Below are 25,113 nucleotides of genomic sequence, written 5' to 3' on the forward strand. Positions count from 1 at the left end.
TTCTTCTAGTCTTATGAACAGATTATTTTATTTTAAAAATGTAATAATTATAAATCGGTCTCTTGTAAAATCAATGCAGTATTAGCATAAATGTAATTCCAAGTTGTTGTTTTTATAAATCTGATCAGTTCCAAGCAGAAATAAACATTAAGCCATGATGGTGTTGAGGTTATCTTCAAAAGACACCACCAAGGTGTTAAAAATGTGTTTTTCCTATAAGGAACTCAGAAAAATTAAAAGTTCTGAGTGGCTTATCTTTATCTTTTCTTCATATATATAACAACCATATTTTTAAATAATAGGCCATGAGATGATATGTAAACATACTAATTTCACCAAGATGTTTTTTTCTTACCAATGTTAGTTATATTTCTGCTAGAAACTTTCATTCTGATCATTTCAAGTGAAGAATCCAACCAATTGTCCAAAGCAAACACATGTTGTTGTTTTTTTAATGATTCTTAAGCCCTAATCTTCATCGTCCCCTTCATTTTCATTAAAAGCCATTATTACATTATTTGCTATAGAAACAGGATTATCATCTGAGAGACTTGCGTTTGCACATGTAGCACAGCAGAATCTATCCAGCGGCGAGTGGTGAGTGGATTATGGGTGTGAATTCCATGCTTTGCTTCACAGGCGGAGAGCAACTCGGCTCCAGACCAGGGCCCCGACCCTCACAGGTTCGCTTTCTCCCTTGCAGCCAGGTGAGACCCGTGCTGCATAAAGGTGTGAATCGCGTTCTGTTTTAAAAGAAGACCAGCAGATTAATTAGCTCGCTGGGCAGCAGCAACCTGGCATTTATCTGAGCTTTCATTTGTGCTCAAATAAAAATAACAACAATTCAGAACTCATTCGCCTTAAACTGCCTTATACTGTCCAGAGCTAAAATAAAGAGTACGTGTTTTGCAGGTGAGTTCTTTAGATCTCAAGTGGGTTTCTGAACAGCTGCTTTAAGAACTCCAATAGCTGTGCCTGCGGAGAGCCATCCTAGAAGGAAGCCACACGATGCCTCGTCTAGCCCGGGCACACACGCTCTGCCTCAGCCGGCCCGCTCTGGGCTCACCTTAGGCTTCTCGGCGTTGTACTTGTCCAACAGAGCCTGGATGCGGGCCCCATAGTCAGGATGGACATCGCTGAAGTTCTTGACCTGAAAATAAACGGAGACATTACCTTAGTCCCTCCCAGGACAGTGTCAGGTTCGTGGTGTGCACTCCGGGGAGAAGGAATGCTTCCTCGGGAAGTGGAACCACACAGCGGTCCACAACACAGAGTAAGGCTGGGGTCCAGTGCCAACGCTGACGGGCACTGCACAACCTGAGACAGGCCATTCTTCTGCGCGTGCCCACCGCCCACAAGGTGAGTCAGATAATGCACCTCCCTCACACACGCCCGTGAGAAAACGCACAGGAGGCAAGCTGCGCTGACTGCGTGCAGAGAGCTGACCTCAGAGAACGCAAGTTACAGAGATTTGTATTCAGAAACGGGCCCAGACGCCGCCTGAATTTAAAATATACAAAGTCATGGCCACGTGCTGGGCAATTCCACACACTTCAAGCAGGAATTCCCTGCTGGGCTGGGCCCCAGCAGGCAGCAGGATGAGAAGGGGCATCATAAATCCACAGGAAGCCTTACAGCTTCGGCACATGTGAGAAGAAGGCGAAGAGTTTGCTCCTTACACGCTGTGCCCTAGTCATTCTCATCAAGAAGTTAAGATCCAACCTGCCCCAGCTACCTCACGGGGCAATTGTCTGGCTCTCCGCAGGAGATATGCCATATCCACTGGAGAGAAAGTAATCAGAGGCTGAGTGGGGCTTAGTTCCCATTTTCTTAAGTCCATTTGGCTCAAATAAAATAGAAAGGACACTGTTCCTTTTACGGGTTCTCTCGCAGCTGCACTCTCTTCTCCAGCCAGCAGAGGCCGCCCTTCAGCTGCCAAGGTCTCACTCACCGCTTTCCTCTGGATGAACAGCTGGGCGTCCTTCAGGTGGCCCGCGATGTTCTCACACAGCCGTTTCCTCTGCTCCTCGTTCAGTACACTCGTATAGAACGTCCGCACCTGCCCAGCGAACATACACAGGGTGGGCGCAGTGGAATCACCGCGTTATCCCACGCAAAACTCACCCAGATGCCACTTCTAGGTGAAAAAGTGAGACTTCCCATTTGCGGAAGAATGGAAGTTTTTAGAAGTTAAGAATAATCTTAAATTACAGTTAAAACTGTCATTTGTGTTGAGTTCTTCACTTTTTGTTTTATTTTAAGCAGACTAGGAGGAATTCAGTTGTTGATAATAGCTCATAACTGCTATTCAATAATGTCTTTTGTAGTCACTGCTAATAAATCGCTTATAAAGTATAAGGCATAGCCTACAGTTAAAAATCGCACCACACTCTTCATACTGAGAAGTCCAGACTGTGCAAATGATCATCAAATATCCAGTTAGCACAACCTTTGTTCAATTCACCCAGAACCAGAGGGAAAAAAGAAACTAATCCATTTATATCCTTAGTTATTCAAAAGTCAAGATTTCTCGGAGAAGATAGATGTTAAGTGATGTTTTCCTTAGATTATTGGGTTTGCCGCTAAAATGAATAGCAATAGATTAAAATTAAAAACAGAAGCTAAGTATCAGGCATGAGTTCTAATAGCCTCCGCTCATTTCTGAAATCAAGCACAGTGGTGGCAAAACCGCAGCCATGTCACAACAGAAGCTATGAGGCAACGAGGAGAAAAGCTTCGAAAGCAAAAACAGATGAAGGAAGAGTAAGAGAGTCATGTGAACGGACGCCCCACACCTCCACTCCCGCTACTGAGGCTCCCAGAGCTATTTTGAATCCAGCTCTAGTCCCTTAAATCTGCCAGCCCTGCCCGGATTCTGAGATTTGCTACCCTCAAGCTTAACTTGCCCATTTCTTAGATTTCCATGGACTCACTTCTTCCCCAATGGCCCCCACTGTACCTTAGGTAACATTTGGGAGAACTGAAATGAGGCATCCCTTGTATCGAGAGAGCAGAGTAACACAACTCTCCCACTCCGCCCAGTAAAGGGACTGGTGTATGATTAGAGATGACTTCCCTGGATTCGACAGGAGACCTGTTAGACACTTTGAGAGGGGGAACTGGCAGACTCCCCTAGCAGACAAAGAAGGCACTACCTGAGAGACGTTATCATCGTTGGCAGTGTTGTAGCGCCGCACCTCCCCGGAGACGCGGGTGCTGCTCTCCAGGGCCAACCTCGGCTGATGTTCTGGGGCACTGAAGCTGTTGGGGTAGTAGTTGGGAGCACCACCTTTAAAGGCAAACCACACAGATTCACTAAGGGGGAGAAAAAATGAAGGGAGTCTACATACAATGCAATATGAAATACATTCAATTACATGTACAGTCTATGTATACACACATACACGTACATACATACATGCATACACATACATCTACTTGTCATGCACATGTTATTTTTAATGTACCATATTTACCCACAGACAATACTCAGATTCTTAGAGAATACTGCCATCTTCCAAACGTTCGCATGGGCTGCCTCACTCTAGGTCAGTGGTTCTCAACCTGTGGGTCGCGACCCCCACAGGGGTCGCCAAAGACCACCGGAAAATACATATATAATTACATATTGTTTTTGTGATTAATCACGGTGCTTTAATTATGTTCAATTTGTAACAATGAAATTGGGGGTCACCACAACATGGGAACTGTATTAAAGGGTCGTGGCATTAGGAAGGTTGAGAACTACTGCTCTAGGTCTTAATGAAGAGATCTCAAATTCCCCTTGAACACGTCAATGATCAGATCTGTGAAATCTGATGCTTGTCAATACAAATACATTTCTTCAGGTTTGATTTGACACCCCCGCCCTCCCGCCCCCCAATAGAAAATGAGACCCAAGGACATGTTCCAAACTTTAGGATTTCATGCGGGCTCAGGTTCGATTCCAACACTGAGTCACAGAATTCTTGGGAGCAACTCCAAGTTCCAGCTCCGCTCCTTCAATGACTGAGCCCTGAGATCTTAACCGCTGCAAAGCCACGCAGTAATTAGTGGTAGGTCGGGGATTAGAACTCTGGGTCGTTTGCCTCCTCCATTCCAGCACACACTATACTCCCGTGACACAGCTCTGCTTTGCTTTTCGTTAAGGCTTTTGGATCCTCGGGTATCTCTCCTGTATTATTATGACTTTATTCAATTCTACTTCACTCTGACTTCTCTCCAAAGATAAATAAAATAGGAATTTTTAAAACTTTGATATATTCCTAGTATATCAGCATCATTTATCTGGACTTATAGGAAAAGAAGTGAAAAATATAATCAAAAAATTTTATGACTTCTGGGGAAAAAAAAAATGAAGCTCCCCCCCACCCTCCCATTTTGGCATATTTATTTTTCTAACTCCACTCTGCTTTAGTCGAGACGAGCAGAAGCCTGAATTATCTGCGCACACAACTGCCTTCAGGAGGGGCTTAGAAACATGCTCAGTGGCTTGAGCAAACCAGTCTGGGGCTGGGATTTTACCCAGCACATTGCCAGAATACATTGACTGCCCAGAGCGGTAATTAAGAGGTGCCTCCTTTCACATCGATCAAGTGCATGCAGAAGGAGGGAGGACAGCTCATGATTATGGAGCCCAGTCATTAGCTCCAGAAATGCATTGCAGGCCAACCACATCTCCACGGAAAGCAAAGTGCCCCAATAACCAGCCACCGCAGTGGTTTTCTGCATTAAGTGCGAGTTCTTCAAAATGTGCCCAATTGAGTAATGTTTAAGTTCTATTTCCAAATAAGCTCTGGCCTTTACTCAAAGTGGAAGTTGTCTTCAAGTCATTGACTCCTGGGAACAATTAAGCACTTTCACTGAGCTTTAAGAGCACAGCCCAAATGTTACACTTTTAAAACAAGGAGGCAAAGGTTGTATCGAATACACACACAGTTTTTCACATGTATACCACTAGAATGGTAAACAGGAAGCAATTACTGCCCTAGCTGGTCTGGCTCAGTGGATAGAGCGTCAGCCTGCGGACCAGAGGGTCCCAGGTTCGATTCCGGTCAAAGGCACGTACCTAGGTTGCAGGCTCCTCCCTGACCCAGGCCCTTGTCGGGGCTCGTGCAGGAGGCAACCAGTCGATGTGTTTCTCTCACATTGATGTCTCTCTCTGTCTTTCCCTCTGTCCTCCACTCTCCCTAAAAATCAATGGAAAAATATGAGAGAGAGAGAAAGAAGCTATTACTTATTAATGAAGTTCCAAAACATGCATGAACTTCTCTGACTCTTCACAAGTGAACAATTCTCAGTAACAGCCAGTCTCAATAACAAAGGGCCAAGGGATACGAATGAAATAAAAAATCACTTTAGAAAAAAGATGCACAAGACAGACACAAGAAGTATCCATTACTTTGGGCAATAATACACTCCATACCTCAGAGAGCAGAAACAGGGTAAACCCCCAATGTAATCAGTTAGTGAGCATATAAACTTGTTAAATAATGGAAAAGGCTTAGTGATAATAGTAACAAGTGCAAGGCCCAAAATTATATATGCAAAACAATCGTAAATGTGTAAAAAAATTCATAAAAGACTGGCAAGAAATGTAACAAAATGGAACAGTTGTGGCCTGTGGGGGTTGGGACCACAAGTGGGTCTTTCTTCTCCCTTTTATCTTACAGTTTCCAAATTTCCTTTAGGGCACATGTAAAATCCTTATCTTAGAAAAAATTAACTTTGTTTGAATATAGACACCTAGAGCTATAGATATTACTGAATAGTAAAATTTCTGAAAAGATCAATGTAAGCAGCCTATTACTAAAACACATGTCCTAAACAGAAAAATAGAAAAGGAAACTACGATCTCTACTAAACTGTGAAACATTAAAAGGAAAAAACATTCACTAAGCATTCTCTAATTAGAACAATAATTAGAAATAGATGCTATTTGTACATGGCACCCAAAAGTGTAACTTAAAGAGAAAAAAACCCATAAATGTGACAAATGAGCTCCAAAAACCAAAATGCAGCCGAGTCTCATCTCACCAGTTGATTTACATGAATTCAACTATATTCACTTGACAAAAAACAGTGGGGGAGAACCCTTTGATTTTCCTCTGCATCCCCTATTTTCTAGCTCCCCTACCCCCTCCAAATTCTAGCTAGACTTCTCCTCCACAGCCCGGCAGAAGTTCAGAGAAATGAAAGCCAGGGTAATGTAAGGAATTGTCCACTTCTGAAGAGTCTTTAACACCTAACCCCTATGTTAGACGTGACTCTACTACAGTCACTGTGCAAGTTCTTCCTCCCTGCCTCTCACCACAGGATGGATAGCAAGGAAAGCCAGAGGTGGAATTCTCAATAAAACATACAACAGTATGGGGAGTCCTCAGACAGTTTAGACCTTTGCTGCTGGGCAAAAATTATGTGGTTAGCAGGAGTGCCTCTGTGAGCCCCTTCCCAGGGCCGGAGGTCCCGCGGGGCCAGACTGGAAACCACTGTCCCACCCTCTGCTCAGCAGTGCCCCCGCCCTCCCAGGGAGCTGAGAGTCTTAGGCCTACCCTGGTTGTCGACCACGCACATGGGGCCGTCACGCTGGTAGTTGGCCACTCGAGCACGGTAGGGACAGTTCACAGGGATCTGAAGGTAGTTGGGTCCCAGGCGGTGGCGGTGAGTGTCAGGGTAGGAAAAAAGGCGGCCCTGCAGTCATAAATGAAACGGACACTGTGAGCAGTAACGAAAAGAAGCAAAATTCTACAAAATCAACTTTATACGACGGTAGGTATTCAATGTACATTAGTTAATATAACTAAAACTATTGAAAAACGTATTTTCTATAAAAGTCTCAGATGTTCTCAATGTCAAAGTGAAGAAAGTTAATATTCAATAGAACAGGGAACTCTTAGCGTGCCTCCAAAGAGGGGTGCCTGCTCAGCCTGTGTGGCTCAGTGGTTGAGCATCAACCTATGAACTAGGAGGTCAAGGTTCAATTCCAGGTCAGGGCATATGACCAGGTTGCGGGTTCAATCCCCAGTAGGGGACATGCAGGAGGCAACTGATCAATGATTCTCTCTCATCATTGATGTTTCTATCTCTCTCTCTCCCTTCTTCTCTGAAATCAATAAACATATATTTTTTTTAAAAAAAAGAGTGACACCTGAACTGGAACCACACGCGTCCAGCAGCAGCCATCAGTCACTGCAGTCTGACCCGGGTGCAAGCTTTCACTTCTGTTTCATGATCACAGTCCAAAAATCCAAAAGGACTGGTTTACTCAGTAACTGTTAAGCCAATTATTCTCCTATGATGTCTAGCCCACAGGAAAGTTTTCACTCTTTGTACACTCAAAAGGGCATATCGGAGAGTGAAGAAAAAGGACCGAATGCCTAGGTTCGTTACCAAGACGAATGGTTAAATTAACCCACTACCTTTCACCACTGACAACAATAAATTTAGTTTGAAAAACCATGTCCGGGTCTTTTTACAGATGGAAAAGCCATGTCCGGGTCTCTTCAAGCATCACCATTGAAGAGGAAATGAATAAAATCAATATGACCAAGGTGTTATAATCAACTAAAAAATACTCCCTACTGTCAGTTACAGACTGAACAGCGAGTGCTTTCTATACCCTACAAATACCTGTGGCATTTTCTAACATAACTTCTTGAAGATTAAGGGACTAAATGTCAGTGTTAGCACACTGAGGGACTTTACCATGAAATGTAGTTTATACTGTAATGTCCATCTCAGAATGTTCCAGTCAGTCCCACAAAAGCTAAGGACCCAGGTTAAAGTTTAAGTGATGTTCTAGTTAATTCTTCATACAAAAGATCACACCAAATTCCAGGGTGTGTTTGAGTGTGTGTGTGTGTGTGTGTGTGTACCCGTGCGCATGCGTATACCTGCAGGTACTCCTGCCTCAGTACCTCCCGATCCACAGGTTTACCTGAAGCATCTTGTCAGGGCTGGGCTCAATGCCAGGCGGCATGTTGCTCGGGTCGAAGGCCAGCTGCTCAACCTCAGCAAAGTAATTGACTGGGTTCCGATTTAAGACCATTTTACCAACGGGGATAAGAGGGTAGTCCTTGTGAGGCCAAACCTAAAAATAATGTGATATTCACAATTACCAGACAACCAACTGAAGCAAATTAAAGCACCCACAAAAAATGCCAGCTTTCAAATAGAATGAAGCCAATGATGATAAGTAAAAATAATAATGTTTAATCCAATAAGATGATAAGAACTTAAGATAAGTGCATTGGTTAAATCTTTCACAACAGTGAACAGTAAATATTGACACCTTCCCTGGGCAAAAGTACATCAGCTTTTCAAAACTTGCTCCCTGCTAATAGCAATATATCAAGCCCTGGCCAGGTGGCTAATTAGTTGGAGCATCACCCCATAAACCAAAAGGTTGTGGGTCCAATTACAGGTCAGGGCACATACCTAGCTTGCGGGTTCGATCCCTGGTTAGGGCACCTATGGGAAGCAACCAATCGATATTTCTCTCTCACATTGATGTTTCTCTCTCCCTCTTCCTCTCTTTCTAAACATCAATAAACACATATCCTCGGGTGAGAATTAAAAAACAACAACAATATATCAAGCCACCTAGGCCAGGGGTGGGCAACCCCTGGCACGCGTGCCAAACATGGCACGCCAGTAACTTTTGCTGGCACGCAAAACCCTCTCTTATAATCTTCCATTTACAATTGTGAATCTTTGTTTTCAGTGATGAATTTTGTTAAGTCTCATAATAGGAGTAGCCTGACGGATGGAAGTAGTAGCTCGTGCATATCTCTGAAGGTCACGAAATATAAACCTGATATAAAATCTCTGTCATCAGTGATGCAGCAGCAAAAGTCCCACTGATAATATCAAACGGAGTCATAAAGTTTTCTGTCGGACTATCAGTGTACATGTGTACATTAAAAAATAAATGTATTTTTCATCACCATATACTGTGTTTTTGTCGCTCGAATGAATTTTATTATTTCTTCAAGGTTCTTCACATACATACACCTTAGGAGATATCAAGTAGGCGTAACATGTTCTCAAAAAATAAGGGCTGGCACGCAGAAGAATTCTGAATCAGAGATTTTGCTGGTTTTGGCACGCACTCACAAAAAGGTTGCCCACCCCTGACCTAGGCGAATCCAAGAGCTTACAATCGGGAACTAGAAGCAAGATGCTGGTGAGCACTCATTCACAGGCTGGGAAAGACTTCCCTGCCATGATGAGTGTTTGACTGGAAATTTGTTAAGATTAGGTACAAAGGGACTTAAAGAAGAAAACCGCTTAGTTGTTAACTGACTTACCTTGGTAACATCGAACGGATTAAATGGACAACTTTCTGCCTGGCTGAAGGTCATCACCTGGATGTAAAAAGTCCAGGAGGGGTAGTTGCCTGTGGCGATGGCATTGAAGAGATCCCGGAGGCCATAGTCAGGGTCTTCGTGGGAGAGTCTTGCTGCCTCTTCAACCGAAAGGTTTTTGATGCCCTGGTCCGTCTACAGAACGCAAGAAAACGTTCAAACTGACACTTACTGGCACAGTTAGCGAACTCTAGTCAGTCAGGAATTCATTGTAGGATTCTGAGTAACACTACTCAGAGCCTGGCCTTTCCTTCTAACTGGAATCCCACTGTTCAAATCTGACACAAATATGAATTTTTCAACAAGAAATTCTACTTAATCTGATTCTTTTAAATGTCTAGGGAATCCATCTCTGCAATTCATATTAAAATTAGTCATATCCTTCCCTTTATCATTCCATACTATTTAAATTTTTTAAATTGTTGACATACAGTTTATTTTTAATTTTCTCCCATATAAAGAGTGCTGTATTAATGTCTTCAGACAAGCCCCATAAAAACATTTGGCATAAAATTTATCATTTTAAAGTGTTCAATTCAGTGGATTTTTTTAGTAAATATCTCAAAATGGAGTTGCTGGGTCAGATGGTAATTCCACATTTAATTTCTTGAGGAACTTCAAAACGGTTTTCCAGAGTGGTTGCTATTTGAATTTTTATACTCATGCTACTTTTCAAGTCAGAAAAAATCAAAATGTATTTTTTAAATGGACAAATAAGAAAATTAAAAAATTTTCTTTTTGCATGAAGAAATTTTTAAATTTTGTTTTAATAGCTCAAGTCAACTACGAGATTGTACTCAGCTAGTATTCCTCCATCCCCATACTCTTCCTTTTTTTCTTTAAAGAAATTATAGAATCATAGTTCACAGAGCTGAAAGAACTTCATTCAGTACAGCCACTCTGAAGCAGTTCTCTGACTATGAGTGGATAAAATTAGTATTCTGACTTTCCAAACAAGATCCAAAGAAGTTAAGTCACTTGCACAAGTGCTCCTATTATCTCATACCATACTGATCTTTAATAAATTTCCCACCTGTGTCTTAATCTAAAGATCCCCATCACGCCAAGCTCCATGGAAAGACTTCCTTAGCAAAAATCAACTCTGAAAGACTAACCCATTACGACCACAGAAATCCCAACTCTCTAGCCAGAGGCAAGATTTGAACCCTTCCTACTATTAGAAATAAAGCCAGGACTTAAAAAAGGGAGGTTCGCATCGGCAGATCATCCAGAGAGCTAACACATTAAATTGTGCAATAATATTGCAACACCTTCCTGATTTTAATTAAATCTGTTGGGCTTAGAAATGAGTTCTCTTAGGTCAGAATCATCGAGACATGAATCTCTGTAGATCTCAGGCTACCTCAGACCCTCTGCTGAGCAGACCCGTAAGCAAGCCCATCTCTCCAGGACCATGGACAGCAGGTATTATTATCCCAATTTTATAGACACAAAACTGGAGCTCAGAGAACTTTTAATAACATGCCCAAGTCACAGTTATCTAGAAGAAGGAAGATGTGAGTTCGGACTGGTCTAACTGCAAAGCCACCAACCATGCCAGCCGTCCCATATACAATCATTTAGTCCAGTGGTCGGAAAACTGCGGCTCACGAGCCACATGCGGCTCTTTGGCCCCTTGAGTGTAGCTCTTCCAAAAACTACCGGCTCTTCCACAAAATACCAACTTCTGCACATGGGCCACGAAGTTTCAATCGCACTGTACGTGCACGCCCGCACGTGGTATTTTGTGGAAGAGCCACACTCAAGGGGCCAAAGAACCGCATGTGGCTCGTGAGCCGCAGTTTGCCGACCACGGATTTAGTACTACTCTAACACTTCTTTTGGCAATGACAAGCCCATGGGCCATGTTCAAGCCAGTCACAAGCCAACGTATTCCTTGCCAAAGATTATAGTTCCGAGTCATAAGTATAAAGAGGAGTGACGGTTTTTCTGTTTGATATACCTACATACTAGTAAGTTGTTCAAGTAAATATTAAGACAGGACAGAAGAAAGCAGGTCTTTGTGAGGTCATTAACAGGGAGACGCCATCTGTCATGAGTCCACTTCTGTCTCTTCTTATTTTAGCAGGAGTTTTGGAAACAAATTCTTAAACAATCAGAGGTTTTCTAATAACCTTCTAGAGTTCTCATGGGATACTGCTTATTCTAACAAATGGCAAGATTAAGAGAGAGCCCTTTAAAACATTTCAGTTAATTAAAAGGTTCTCAAAAACCTCCCCAAAGGTAACTGATCGTACAAAAGTAAATTTAAAAAACAGAATTTTTGTTTTCTGACGTTTGTAATTGATTTTACTTATTTTCCTCGTTCGCCATATACCCTCAATAAATGCTAAATACATGGATGGATGAATTAAAATGTTAGGAGAAATGTATTTGGAAAGATAGCATCGGATTTGGAAAGTAACGGTGAGCTAGGTATTGCTGACAGAATGCCCCACTTCTGCCATAGTCCCCTACTGGACCGCAATATATATCTATGTTCAGAACAATGCCTAAGGGCTAGGAAAGGCAAAGCGTGATACTTTACTGTTTGCGAAGGCTTGACTCTAAAACTCCAACAAAGAACTCCAGAGAACTAGGCTCAACCAGATAGAAATCTCCATTGGCCTACTCGGGAGGCCTGTAATATCTTATTACTTTTGACCCCAAATAAAAACCTTAGATCTCCCCTCTCCAGGGAGAAAAGAATTTCAGTGTGCACCTGCCCATACCAGAAAGCCAGCACAAAAAAAAAACATTTTCCCAAATATGTATGGCAGAAAGCCCAGGGTCCAGAAGGAGAAGAAAGCTTGACAATGGACAGCAGCTATGTCGTCTTACCGTCTAGCCACATGAAAAGGAGACTACACACAGTTCTTCTGACTAAGCAGGTGAACAGGTGGCAGAAAACAAAAGATTCAGGGTACTAATCAAATAGATAAATACTTCTCATCCTTGGGGGTGGAAGTAAGGGGAAGGTTGGAGAGGCCTTGATCTTTTGCATCTCTGCCTAACCCGCAGAATTAAGGAGATGTGGGTGGTGGGAGCCTTTTATCCCTTGCCCCAAAGGAAAGCACGTACCTTATAATGGAATTTGCAATAAATTGCCTCTCCATTTGCATTAACCAGCTTGAAAGTATGCGACCCATATCCATTCATGTGCCTGTGTCCATCTGGAATCCCCCGGTCACTGAACAAGAAGGAGACCTAAGGAACAAAAATATTTTTCCATTTAAATTAAAACATCCTAGGTTTCTAAGACACTCCTACATGTCCAGAAAGTCCCTAGCGTGAAACATACTAACCAAGTACCCACAAGAAGGGTTACCATTACCATCATTTATTTTTTTTAAAAAACAAGACTTTTAGAGCAGAATGACAGATAAATCATTAACCTCTACAAAGAAACACTAAAATAAACCTGAAAACTAGCCTAACTTGCTATTCAAAATTTAATAGTAAATTTGTTTAGCATTATTTTCCCCTCATTTCCCTAATACTTCATACTAGAGATTTTAATCCTTAATATTACTAAATATCAATGGATAATGTTTCTAGCATCACTTAAGGTCTATGATCAGGGCAAGATTAATAAGATCGGTCATTATAAAATTATTCAAAATCAAGAACTCTGAGTAAAGCCTCCCAAAAAGAAAGTCAGAAACCAATTCCAATGAAACAGTCAAAACTGGAGAAACACACTCTGAGGCATGATCCCAGTTCCCTCCCAGGTGCCATATTGTGACCTAAGGGACAAGCAGTGTTCCCACCTGATGCAGAGACTCAGGACGCAGGCTCCAGAAGTCCCAGACCATGTCCGGGTCCTTCAGGTGCGTTTGAGGGTTTCTCTTTTGGCTGTGGATGAAGGACGGGAACTAAATGGAAAAAGAGAGAGAGAATAAAAAACAAATTACGCTTACAGGAATTATGGTATCGAATATTATTCAATGCCTGTTGCTAGGTTTATGGATTATAATTCCAAACATCATCCTAGAATTTTAAACTGCTAAACCCTAACATGAAATTTACCCTCCTCCTGTTTCTAGGGCAAAGTGCATGTTTTTATTAATCTTCCATGCTCTGCAAGGAAAATTGGACTATTCCCATTAAGTCAGTGAAGACTAAAATGCCAAATCCAAGCCCAATGGTAACTGTCATAATTTGATCTTATAAGAAGACATTAACTACAGAAAGATGTGTCTTAGAAGGCAATCCCTCCAACTGAATTCTCTTCTTCCTGTCTTTCCCAGGACTGCCCCTCAAATGCCAATCTATACGGAGGATTTGAAATCAATTTAAACCAATGAGCATTTGTAGAGTGCAAAATACACTATCACCTACCAATATGGCATCCCTGATGAAGAAAATGGGGGTGTTGTTCCCAACAAGATCCCAATTACCATCCTCAGTGTAAAATTTCACTGCAAACCCACGAGGGTCACGAACGGTGTCGGCTGAGCCCGATTCTCCAGCTAGAAGATTCAAATGGGGGAAATGAAGCACACGCAGAGCACCTTGCCCCCAAGAAGCCTAGAGTCATAAAGAAACGCTGATACCTAGCCTTTCCAATCCATTTCCTGGACGTAAATTAGGTGTGGAAGTGCCTAGGTTATTATTTCTACCACCCACCAGCTAAGTTGGTCTACAAATTAAACAAAAGAATTAATGGAGAGCAAGACAGGCATACCCCGTTTTATTGCGCTTTCGCTTTATTGCACTTTATAGCACCGATGTTTCGATTTTTACAAATGGAAGGCAAGACCCTCCACCAGCAAAAAGACTATGACCGGCTTTATTGTGATAACTGCTTTATTGGGATGGTCTGGAACCGAAAGCACAATATCCGGACGTCTGCCTGTGTATGTAATAACAGCTGAAAAGATTATTCATTCAACATAATGAGAAAGCTTTGTTCGAACAGGAAATTAAAATTTAAATTAAAATAAGGGGGAGAGAATAATTATGAAGATAAGGTGGTGAGCAAAGAGAACACAAGTTAGCAGAATTACGAGTTTCATATTAAGAAAATGAGCTGACATATAGGTTCTTATTCTTGATTTCATTTAGATTTGCATTCCAAAGAATTTTAAAAGTGCCTAAACAGATTGAACAGAATCACAGCATTGTGGTGTGTTAAGATGTAGCCTGGCAGATCTAATTCTCACTAGCTCCGTGACATGAGAAAAATCACTTAACCTCTCTGCAACAGAAATAATCCCTCTCTGCAAAGTAAAACTACACATTAGATTACAGCTAATGTCCGTAAAGCATGGGTGGCGTGGAGTTGATTCTCAAAAAAGGGCAGCTGTCATCGTGGTTACTGGAGCACCAACTCCATGCTTCCATCTGAGGCAACCACTTGTGGCAAAGTTCTTTCCAAATGGCACAGCATTGCATGGACTGACCCATGACCGTGGGAATCAAACCGTGATCTCCTGGATCAAGTGTGATTTCCTTAGACCTCAACAAAGAGATATATAAGTAACTTCCTACATGTTGCAAGATATTTTTTCTACTGTAACACGTGGCAATAATTTGAAGAAGTGCCTGTTTTCTGTCTTCTTAACAAGGTTTTCTTGAAATTACGTTACAAATGCCCCAAATAAGGTGCGGGAATACAAGTCCCGCAAACAGGCTGACTTACCAACAGTGGAGAATCGAACTGCAAGGGGAGTCCTCTTTCCAATATGCTCGAACACCTTCGCCTTGGAGTATTTGGTAATGTCGTGCGTGACCTCAAAGTAGCCAAAGGCCCCTAACGAGAAAGACACAGACATTCTCATGAGACCGTCACTCAGACTATCAGACCTTCAACAGACATCTGGGTGACAAGAGAAACTGATGGGTTAGCCTTGAAACTGGCCTTCTGGGAGCCTCCAATATGAAATCAATTTAAACCAACAAGCATTTGTAGAGTGCCAACTCCTGTATCACCTACCAATATGGCATTCCTGATGCTAGGGCAAGGGGAGGTGTCCAAACACAAAATGACAGGAGTAAAAGTCAAAGCCCTATTACAGTGCTAAACTGAGGGCTGTACAGCTGGAGCCAAGAGCAGGGAGACTGGGGTAGGGCTGGCAGTAACTGATCAAGGTGGCCCCAAGGACACAGGGCCTGAGAGGGCCTTGAAGTACAGGGAGGACCTAGAAGAAAAAAGAACAGGAGAAGAGAAGAAAGCACAAGGAAAGCAATAAACACGTAGGAAGGACAGCACAGAGCCAAACAACAAACCGCACAACACACCAAAGTCACCATGGAAAGCCAGGCCAAAAAAAACAAATGAAAAAACTAGAGAAGATGGAAGAAGAGGAAATAAAAAAATCAGGGAGTCCAAGTAAGCAGCTAAGAGAAAGACTGTTTCTTCCTTTCTATCAAGCTTCCTTTTTCCTATTGAGTTTTTAGCTTTCTTTTCAATACCACCTCCATCTTTTGTTTCTGTAATTAAAAGCAAGGTAAACGTTTTACAGATATTTTGAACAAAAAAGGAAAAATCACCACAAACCCACCATCCTAACCCAACTATCCTCAATTCTGCACAGTCTGTGCCATTGTTTACTCAGTTAGTGCAACATCTAAACCTAGTTATGGTATGTCCATGTCTGTATATCATATTTGTATTTCTTCACTAAACTGCGTAATGGCAGAAAAGGGAGATTACTTTTGTTTTCAATAAAACAAAGTATTTTATACATAATGTTCCATCCAGGGAAATGAGCATCACGTAACTACTAATTCCTATTTTGATGGACACCTTTTCCTTTCTCCCAGGGATGGAGATTTGGCACTTGTATGAAATGAGAAATCATTTTTAACCCCGGTGTTCTGAAACAATCCTTTGACAACAAGTGGACACAGCTCTCACCTGCTCCTTTAGCATGCACGACTCTCTCAGGAATCCTCTCCCGGTCAAAGTGAGCCATTTCATCGGTGAAAACCACATCCTGAACCAGGAGGGGCCCCTGGGGCCCTGCTGTCATAATATTAAGTTTGTCCCCTATTGGAATACCGGCCCCGGTGGTGAGGACATCAGGTTTCTAAGCAAACATGAAAGGAAAAGAGTGCAGGCGAGTCAGTACAAAATAAAAAGTGATAATAATAATAATTTTAAACGACGGTCATTTGCACTGCCATAGGTACATCATTTTGCAATGTTCATATTTTCTACCCAAACTCTTTACATTTCTTGTGTCCAAAGTACTAAAATACAAGTCAGGCCATTGCCTGGAATTTATAATCAGGTCTCAGAAGTCCTTGAGAAATCTCAACCCCAATCTGCTAAGAAGTCTGCTCTGAAGAACAGGAAGATAAATAACCTGCGAACCTGCTCAGCTCCTGTTGCAAATCCAGTCATCAGGCTCCACCCCCAGCTAAGGATCCCCAAAGAAGGGATCATACGTGCCTAAGACTGAGTGTCCAAACCAGCCGTGGGCAAACTACGGCCCGCGGGCCGGATCCGGCCCGTTTGAAATGAATAAAACTATTGAAAAAAAAGACCGTACCCTTTTATGTAATGATGTTTACTTTGAATTTATATTAGTTCACACAAACACTCCATCCATGCTTTTGTTCCGGCCCTCCGGTCCAGTTTAAGAACCCACTGTGGCCCTTGAGTCAAAAAGTTTGTCCACCCCTGGTCCAAACGAAGAGCGAGAAGGTGGTCTCTGAGAAGCCATGGCAGTGAGCGCGGTACTCAGCACTCACACATGCTTTATTACACTACGGATGTCAACGTGGGCCATCCTGCCCATCTCCCTCAAGCAGTGTGTATCCCAGCTATCGGCAACACTTCTTTTCCATTCCCCAAGTAGAAAAGGTCAACAGCTTTCATTGTCACTGAAAACAAACTGTTACTGGTAAGATGGATAACAGTAGTAATTTTCTAAAGATGTCAAATGTCTCTGAAGTACAATAGGTTATTTTACCGTAATCAAGCATGTTTTAATCCACTCAATTCTCCAATTTCAGCGACATCTGAAGCTGTCCCTTCTCTAGGGTGGGAGCAGCGTTTTTCTAAGCCCCACATGACCCTTGTTCCATCGTCACACACTCCATCTCTGACTCCGACAACCGCCTCTCCATGGCCCCCTCACAGGAAGGCAGGGGAGATGTGTGGGTGAAACAAAGCTACACCACCTCTGTCCCGGGAGAACGACTCAAAAACGTCTACTGAGGAAAGTTAACGGTACCGACCTCACTTACCCAAAAAAGCACTATGCTCAGAATTTCCACCACCCGGAGCGGAGAATATAACTTAGTGCGCATCCGTCCTGAACTTAAAATACAGTTAATACCTGCCTCTGCTCTAGAAGGCAAGATGGGAGGGAAGTCACTTAAACCATAAAAGTACCGTGAGCTCTTTGGGAAAATGCACTGAATAAAAGTGATCTTGGGCCCAGCTGGCGTGGCTCAGTGGTTGAGTGTAGACCTAGGAACCAGGAGGTCACAGTTGGATTCCTGGTTAGGGCACATGTCTGGGTTGAGGGCTCAATCCCACTAGGGGGCGTGCAGAAGGCAGCCGAACAATGATTCTCTCTCACCACTGATGTTTCTCTCTCTCTCTCTCCCTCTCCCTTCCTCCCTGAAATCAATAAAAATATATTTTTTAAAAAGAGAGAGATCTTGGAATTTGAAAAATTAATAAAGAAGACCCTCACACACACTAATACAATCCCCTTAGCTGCTAGCGTTCTGCTCACAGTGAAATGGGAAGAGGTCAACTCGGCACCGTGGAGAAATCCTGTGTCCCGCCCCCACAGAGCCTGGGCCCAACTTCCAGCCCTGCCAGTTACCAGATGAGCAGCTACTAGCTACTGACTTATTATTTCTGAGTTGCAACTTTTCATCTGCAGAATGAACAAAAAAATGACTACCTCCCAGAGTTAATACATGGATTAAAAGAGCTAAATGTCTGCAAAATGCAGGCCGCACACGTGTAAGCACATGTATGCTACCACTTCACTGGCTGTGAGAAACTGACCCGACAGCCATGACAGACGTGCAGGCATCCAGTCAGGCCCTCTCCCTACCCATCCAGCAGCAAACCCTCCGAACTGGACAACAGTTTAAGGGTCCACAGTCACCGCCAATCACACCACTCTCTTTTGCAGATACACATGTGCTAATACATGTGACACTGCACACTGTCCATTTAAAACTTAAAGTAGAAAAATGAATCCGAAAAAGGAGTGAACTTGTGCAATTTAACCTTTAGTTTAAACTTAAACCTTAATTTTTCAGCCCCAGCTATCCGTGGAATCACCAGGGGAACTTTTTTCCTCTGTTCTTGGTGAGTTGCCAACACGAAATGATCACAACATCGCCAGTGGTTTTCAATAACCAGCAAGCATTTAGGATAACACTCTGGAAAATGAAATCGTTAAAATGCACGGAATAATAGCTATTGCAAACGAGGTTTTCTCTGTCTTGAGACTGTCTTTCTTAAATACGTCTGGGAGCACTGAGAACTGGCAGGGTCCTTTAAAAAAAAAAGTAGGGAATAAGAGGAAGAAAGAAAAAGAGGATCAAGAAATGAAGGATAATTGATCCACAAATGTAAAATATTCCTTTACTTTTTGTAATAGAAACTACAGTGGTCATAATACTCAGAAAGAAAATACAGAACAAAACATAAAGTGGAAAAAAAAAAACACAGAATTGCTCATTTTATTTTTTGCAATCAGCCTCTCTTTTCTTACCTGGAGAAAAAATATGAAGTGTTCTAGATTTCGACAAACAGAAATAGAAGCTAGGAATGTTTATTCCATTACTCATCATGTGTCTGCCTGCCTCTCTCTCTCTCTCTCCCTCTCCCTCTCTCTCCCCCACACTATGACCCAGCAATTCCATTCCTAGGTAGTTCCCAAGAGAAGTGAAAGCACATGTGCACAGTGAATTAAATGATCAGTTACCCTTTCTCCATCCCAAATATTGGCAGCATCACATCAATGCAATTACTCAAAAAAAAAAAAAAAATACATAGGCCCTGCAGGCACTGTCTTATGACTCACTGACAGGAAAGGATGAGCTAAGACCCAACCTCTCTCCCAGGTAAAAAAAGGAGACTTCTTAACCCTTTGTACCCTTTAAGCCGCTGTAAACGCAAGTGGGATGGTTTCCATTTTGGACGCATGGCAGTTAACTGGTTAAAAAGGTAAGGCCTGAGACATGCAAAGCCTCCAATTTTTAAGGGAGCAGAGGCCACTAAGGAAGCCTAAGCATCCCAGTGGAAGAGCCAGCCCATCGCATTCTAAGCAGTGAGCAACGAAGTTCCCGGTTAAGTTCCAACCAAAGAGACTGGGAACCCCTGCAGCATCACCTCCCTCCCCTCAATGTATTCTGAGAGAACGAGAAATAAAGATGTTTAAGACGGTCCAAGTCGTACCTAGGAACATATCCGATTCGATGCTCACTTATTCAAGTTTACAAAACTCCCAGTTCACTTAACAGCAACAAAATCTGACCACAAGGAAAGACGCCCCATAAATTGCTTTCACATTTGCTGACACTCTGGTTCCAACAGAGGATCCACCCAGCTTGGCATTCTGCGCCTGGGTCCCGAAGGAGGAGGAGAAGGCAGCATGGTGCCCTCCGACAGGAGTTCCGACACGTAAAGCTTGCACAGTCCAGTAAAAGTAAAAACAGCCTCGCGAGTGAGGAGGAGGATGCGGATACAGCGCTGCCCATGTGAGCAAAAGCGTGGGCCAAGCAAGAGAGATTTTAAAAATCCATGACTGTCATAATTTTCTAACAGAAAGAATATTTTCATGTCAGAAAGTAAAGAGGACATAATCTTTAAAAAGAGATCATGTCCTTCCTTAAAGAGGAAGAGAGAGAGGGGGAGGGAGGGAGGGAGGGAAAGAGAGAGAGAGAGAGAGAGAGAGAGAGAGAGAGAGAGGCAGACAGACACATTATGAAAATCTATCTAGCCTTTCATCACATCACAAGAAAATGGCTGGATAGATTTTCACCAAACATGTTTTGTATGGTTTGGATAATGCAGTAGGTTAAACTACCTGGACACAGAGGTAGACTACGTTTCCCAGCCTCCCTCATGGCTAGATGTGGCCATGTGACAGAGTTCAGGCCAATGGAATATGAGAAGTGACCTGCACGACTTCTGGCTTGGCCCCTAAACCTCTCACACACACTCCTCCATGCTCCTGACCCTCTGTAGCTAGACAGCGGTGCCCAAGGCAATCTTAAAGGTCACGTGTCCACAAAGGGGTGACCTCCTTCAGCCTGAAGCCCTCAATGACTGCAGGTACTCACTCCCCTCCTCAACCTCAAACCACTCTGGCTCATCATGTAAGAGAGAGAAAAAGATGGACACGAAAAGCCGACAGAATACACAGAGAAATGCACAAATATTAAGTGGAGCAACTAGAACTCTCACGCTGATGATGGAAGCATAAAAGGGTACAACCACTCTGGGAAAAAGAAGTTAAGGTAATAACAAATTCCAAATTCTTGTTTCTGTGTTTACTTTTTCTCAGCACCACTAGTCATCAGAACAATGCAAATTAAAACTGCAATCGGATACCACTTCACACCCACCAGAATAGCTAAAATGAAAAGACTGGCCTGGCCGGTGTGGCTCATTATTGTTGAGTGTCAATTAGTGAACCAGGAGGTCATGGTTCAATTCCCAGTCAGGGCTCGATCCCCACTAGGGGTTGTGCTAGTGGCAGCTGATCAATAGTTCTCTCTCAATGATTATTCTCTCTCCCTCCCCCACTCTGAAATCAATAAAGACATATTTTAAAACATTCACATACTCTATGACCCAGCAACTCTATGCCGACGTATTTCCTAAGAGAAATGAAAGTATATGTGCACAAAAAGACTTGTATAAGATTTTTCATAGCAGTTTTATTCATAATAGCCAAACACTGAAAATACCCCAGGTATCCAGCTCCAGGATAAACAAATGGTACATTATTCAACAGAATACTACTCAACAATAAAAAATAATAATAATAAAGTTTGATATATGCAATAATATGAATGAATCTGAAAACATTTTTTTAGTCTTAAAACACTTTTTAAAAAAAATATTTTTATTGATTTCAGAGAGGAAGGGAGAGGGAGAGAGAGACCGAAACATCAATGATGAGAGAGAATCATTGATCAGCTGCCTCCTTCCCACCCCCTCACTGAGGATCCAGCCCGCAACCCAGGCATGTGCCCTTGACCGGAATCGAACCTGGGACCCTTCAGTCCACAGGCCAACACTCTATCCACTGAGCCAAACCAGCTAACACAGTCTTAAAACACTTTTGCTGAATGAAGCATTAACAAAAAGTACAAAAATCGAAAGTTAAAAAAGAAAATCAACAGTAGTTGCCTGTAGAGGGATTGAAGGAAATGCCTGGGAAACAGCATGAGGGAACTTTCCAGGGCGGTGATAATCTTCTATATCTTGATAAAGGAATAGGATTCACAGGTGTATATATCATAGAATGATCCACTTAATATTTGTGTATTTCTCTGTGTTTAAGTATTTACCTTAAAAACATTAACATTGAACTCTGTTCATGTGTATGCTTGGTGTTCATGGGGTCAAGTCTACTGATCTCTACAACTTACTCTGAAATGCACCCCCCAAAAGTAGGAGAATGAATATATGGAGGGATGGACAGAGAGAATACATGAAATAAAACATATATGTTCAGTGTAGAATCCAGAGGGTAGGGAGATACACTGCACAATTCTTTCAACTTTTCTGAATGTTAGAAACTTTTTTATACTAAAACACTGGAAAATTATACAGGCTTTATGACATATGCAAAATTCCTCTTGGGGGGTATAGGGCGAAGGACATTTCAAAAAAATAAGCTGTTTTCACTCAGAGCAGCGAAAAGGAGGAGTACGAAGACATTCCAATCAGGACAATTACACAGTGTATTACAATGCCACGGGCAGAGGAGACAGCAGCATTCCAACCGTGAGTCCCCCAAGTACAGATGTGCTTTGCGGGCCAGCTGTGTCTGACCTGGGCAACCCATGGAGGGTAACTCATCGGCAGCGTCTCAATGATTTAACAAACAGTTCATGATTCTCCCAAACCATGAAGACAGAGGCGAGCTAGTCTCAGAATAAAGGGGATCCTTTCAAAAGGAGTCAATTTTGTTCTATGTAAAACTCATTACATTGCCCGTATCTTTTGCAATTCACCGAGTGTTTATGCAAACTTCTGTGTGAACCAAGATGTAGCAACCACTGGGTATGGAGAGAGTCCTGTCTCCAAGAGCCGAGGTGTGGGTTTGACTCTGCCACAACTAGGAGCACGTGCTTGATGAGTAAGACTCCAAGTCTCTCGGGTTCGCTATGATGAAAAGCTCATAAAAAACTCAGATGACCTCACTCATATGTGGAACCTAATGAACAAAATAAACTGATTAACAAAATAGATCCGGAGATATAGAAGCATGGAACAGACTGATGAGTCTCAGAGGGAAAGGGAGACTGGTTGGGTGGGTGAGGAGAGATTAAGAACTTTTATGTATATATGCATAACCCATGGGCACAGACAATAGTGTGGTGAAGGCAGGCGGGGGGAAGGGGGGGAAGACAGGTGCGGAGTGGAGGGGGTCAACTGGGGGGGGGGAGATATCTGTAATACTTCCAACAATCGAGATAAATTTTTAAAAAAACTGAACTAGCTACTGGCATACAATAAAGGCCAGGATGAGAAGAGAGATTATGCAGGCCCTTAGAGGAGAATGGCAGCCTTCTCGCAAACTGGGAAGTAACGATAAAGCAATCCATGAGCACTCAGCATGAATACCCCATTTCAGGACTAGTAACCCAGTTTTGAAAAAGAGCCCTAGGCAAGAGCGAGGGAAAGCTCAACTCTAGTCCTCTCTCTGCTATGCACCAGCCACCACCGGAACTGGGCAAGTCCCTTAGACTCTCTGGGCCAAGTTGATAAAAGGAAGCTCAGAGCAGATGTGCTCTCATGTAATCCAACCTCCTCAAAGATGCCCCTTAAGACTCTGGGTACCGGCCAGGAATGCCTGACCCACCACCACTGGGTGAAATCCTACTCTTCTTTGAAGGTCTGATTCAGATGTCGCCTGCTTTGGGAAGCCTGTCAGGCAAAGTCGGCCTCTCCCTTTACACCTTACAGATAGATACCTATATAACTATCTTTATAAGAGCCCTCCCCAGAATGGAATAAATAATCGTCTGATTGTCTATCTTATCTCCCAGATGAGACTTTGAGCTTCACCACGTCAGAGTTCTGGCTTCACTGGTATTTGTACGCCTCCTCCCAGCACACTGCCTGGCACATGCAGGCTCTCAATGAATACGTGTGAAAATACACGTTTTCCCTAATGTCGCTTCCACCTCTCAAATGCTGGGCTCGATGTTTTCCCGATGCAAATGAAATCACGGAGGTAAAATTCCTTCCTTTAGTCCTTCAAATGCTGTGCGGTACTAAGTATCCGTCACCGTCATGGGTGCTGGGGTCAGCGAGAGCACAGAACACTGTCCCTGAGCCCACGGCAGCCCGCAAACACGAAAGCCTGTATCACTGTGTGAGCAAGGTCAAAACAGAGCCCGGCCCCGCTCCCCGCTCCCCCCACCCCCACTTCCTTCCTTGCAGCTGCAGCTCTCGGCCTCTCCCTCCACGCGCCTCCACTTCTCCCTGAAGCTGCGACCTCTGTCCTGCCTGGCAAAAGTGCAAAACCCAGAGCCAGCCAGCCAGCCCTGCAGGCCCGCGGGAACCCTCTCCCCTCCTCCCCGCGAACGCAACTCGGTCCGGACGGAAAAGCTGCGCCTGCGCCGGCCCCGGCCCCGGCCCCGGCCCCGGCCCCGGCCCCGGCCCCGGCCCCGGCCCCGGCCCCGGCCCCGGCCCCAGGCCGCGATCAGGGGTTCCGCCCCGGCACATCGCCGCGCTCGGGAATCCGGGGCCGTTACTCGCGGTCGCCCCGCTTTCGGAGGGCGCGGGGTGTACCTGCGCGTTCCGCTGCCCCTGCCAATGCTTCATCTGGTCGCTGGCTGGGTCCCGGGAGTCCCCCATGGCGACAGGCTTGGGTTGCAGAACGTTGCAGGAGGCCTCGGCTCACGCCACCTTCTGCAGCCAACGCGGCTACTGCCCGGAGCTGAACTACGAGACTTCAATTCGGCCAATCAGCTCCGCCCCTCGTCCCGCCCCCTCGGGAGAGCCTCCTCCTGATTGGCCAGGCAGCCAAATAGGGGCGGGAGCAGCGGGGTGAGGAGTTGGGGCTTCTAGAGCCTGGCGCGACCCCAGGATTGGGTCAGGCTGGGGAGCGGTATGAAAAACAGGGGAGCCACACCCCTCCGGCCGCCAAACCCCCGGATTAGTGAGCCCTGGGCGGACCCCCGCTACCCGGACCTGGGTGACCTCTGCTTATCAGCATCTTGCAGGCCGCCCTGGGACGGGGCTGCTGGTGGCCTGCCAGTTTTGGGGAGGCCCTGCTGGGTGGAGCTTTGAACTCTGTCAGTAGGCTCTCAGCGTTTAAGAAATCCTGGGGTGAATTCCCCCATGCAAAATGAGTTTTGACATACATACCCTAATGTTAGTATTATCTGCAACTGAAGGATTGATGGGAATTTAGAATAAATGTCGACACCGATTCTGCAATTGAGCTCCTCTAGTAATCTTAGTTTCGGATGTGACATTGCTTTTTCTTCAAGACAGACTATGCACAGAAAAACGTACCATTTTGAAAAACAGAAAAATGAAACATTGACAAGTTCTTCGTGGTCTTTATTTATTTAT

The 25,113-nt window shown here is 43.7% G+C and overlaps 1 protein-coding gene across 2 annotated transcripts; it reads right to left on the reverse strand.

Moving 5' to 3' along the window:
• Positions 1 to 9: 9 nt before the first annotated feature.
• CAT (catalase) lies at positions 10 to 24,483 on the reverse strand. Of its 2 annotated transcripts, XM_036326258.1 has the most exons (13): positions 24,325 to 24,483; positions 16,228 to 16,399; positions 15,010 to 15,120; positions 13,707 to 13,837; positions 13,136 to 13,240; positions 12,447 to 12,572; positions 9,309 to 9,500; positions 7,937 to 8,089; positions 6,552 to 6,690; positions 3,156 to 3,289; positions 1,952 to 2,059; positions 1,067 to 1,150; positions 10 to 743 (listed from the first exon to the last, which is right to left on the reverse strand). In XM_036326258.1, exons 1-13 carry the CDS (start codon positions 24,388 to 24,390, stop codon positions 678 to 680), a joined length of 1,587 nt encoding a protein of 528 aa, XP_036182151.1. In that variant the 5' UTR covers positions 24,391 to 24,483; the 3' UTR covers positions 10 to 677. The 2 variants fall into 2 exon arrangements, with proteins under 2 accessions (XP_036182151.1, XP_036182152.1); XM_036326259.1 differs by lacking the exons at positions 10 to 743; positions 1,067 to 1,150; positions 1,952 to 2,059 and adding an exon at positions 2,088 to 2,582.
• Positions 24,484 to 25,113: the final 630 nt, after the last annotated feature.

This window comes from Myotis myotis, unplaced genomic scaffold (assembly GCF_014108235.1).
Source record: "Myotis myotis isolate mMyoMyo1 unplaced genomic scaffold, mMyoMyo1.p scaffold_m19_p_10, whole genome shotgun sequence".
Classification (NCBI taxonomy): Eukaryota; Metazoa; Chordata; class Mammalia; order Chiroptera; family Vespertilionidae; genus Myotis; species Myotis myotis.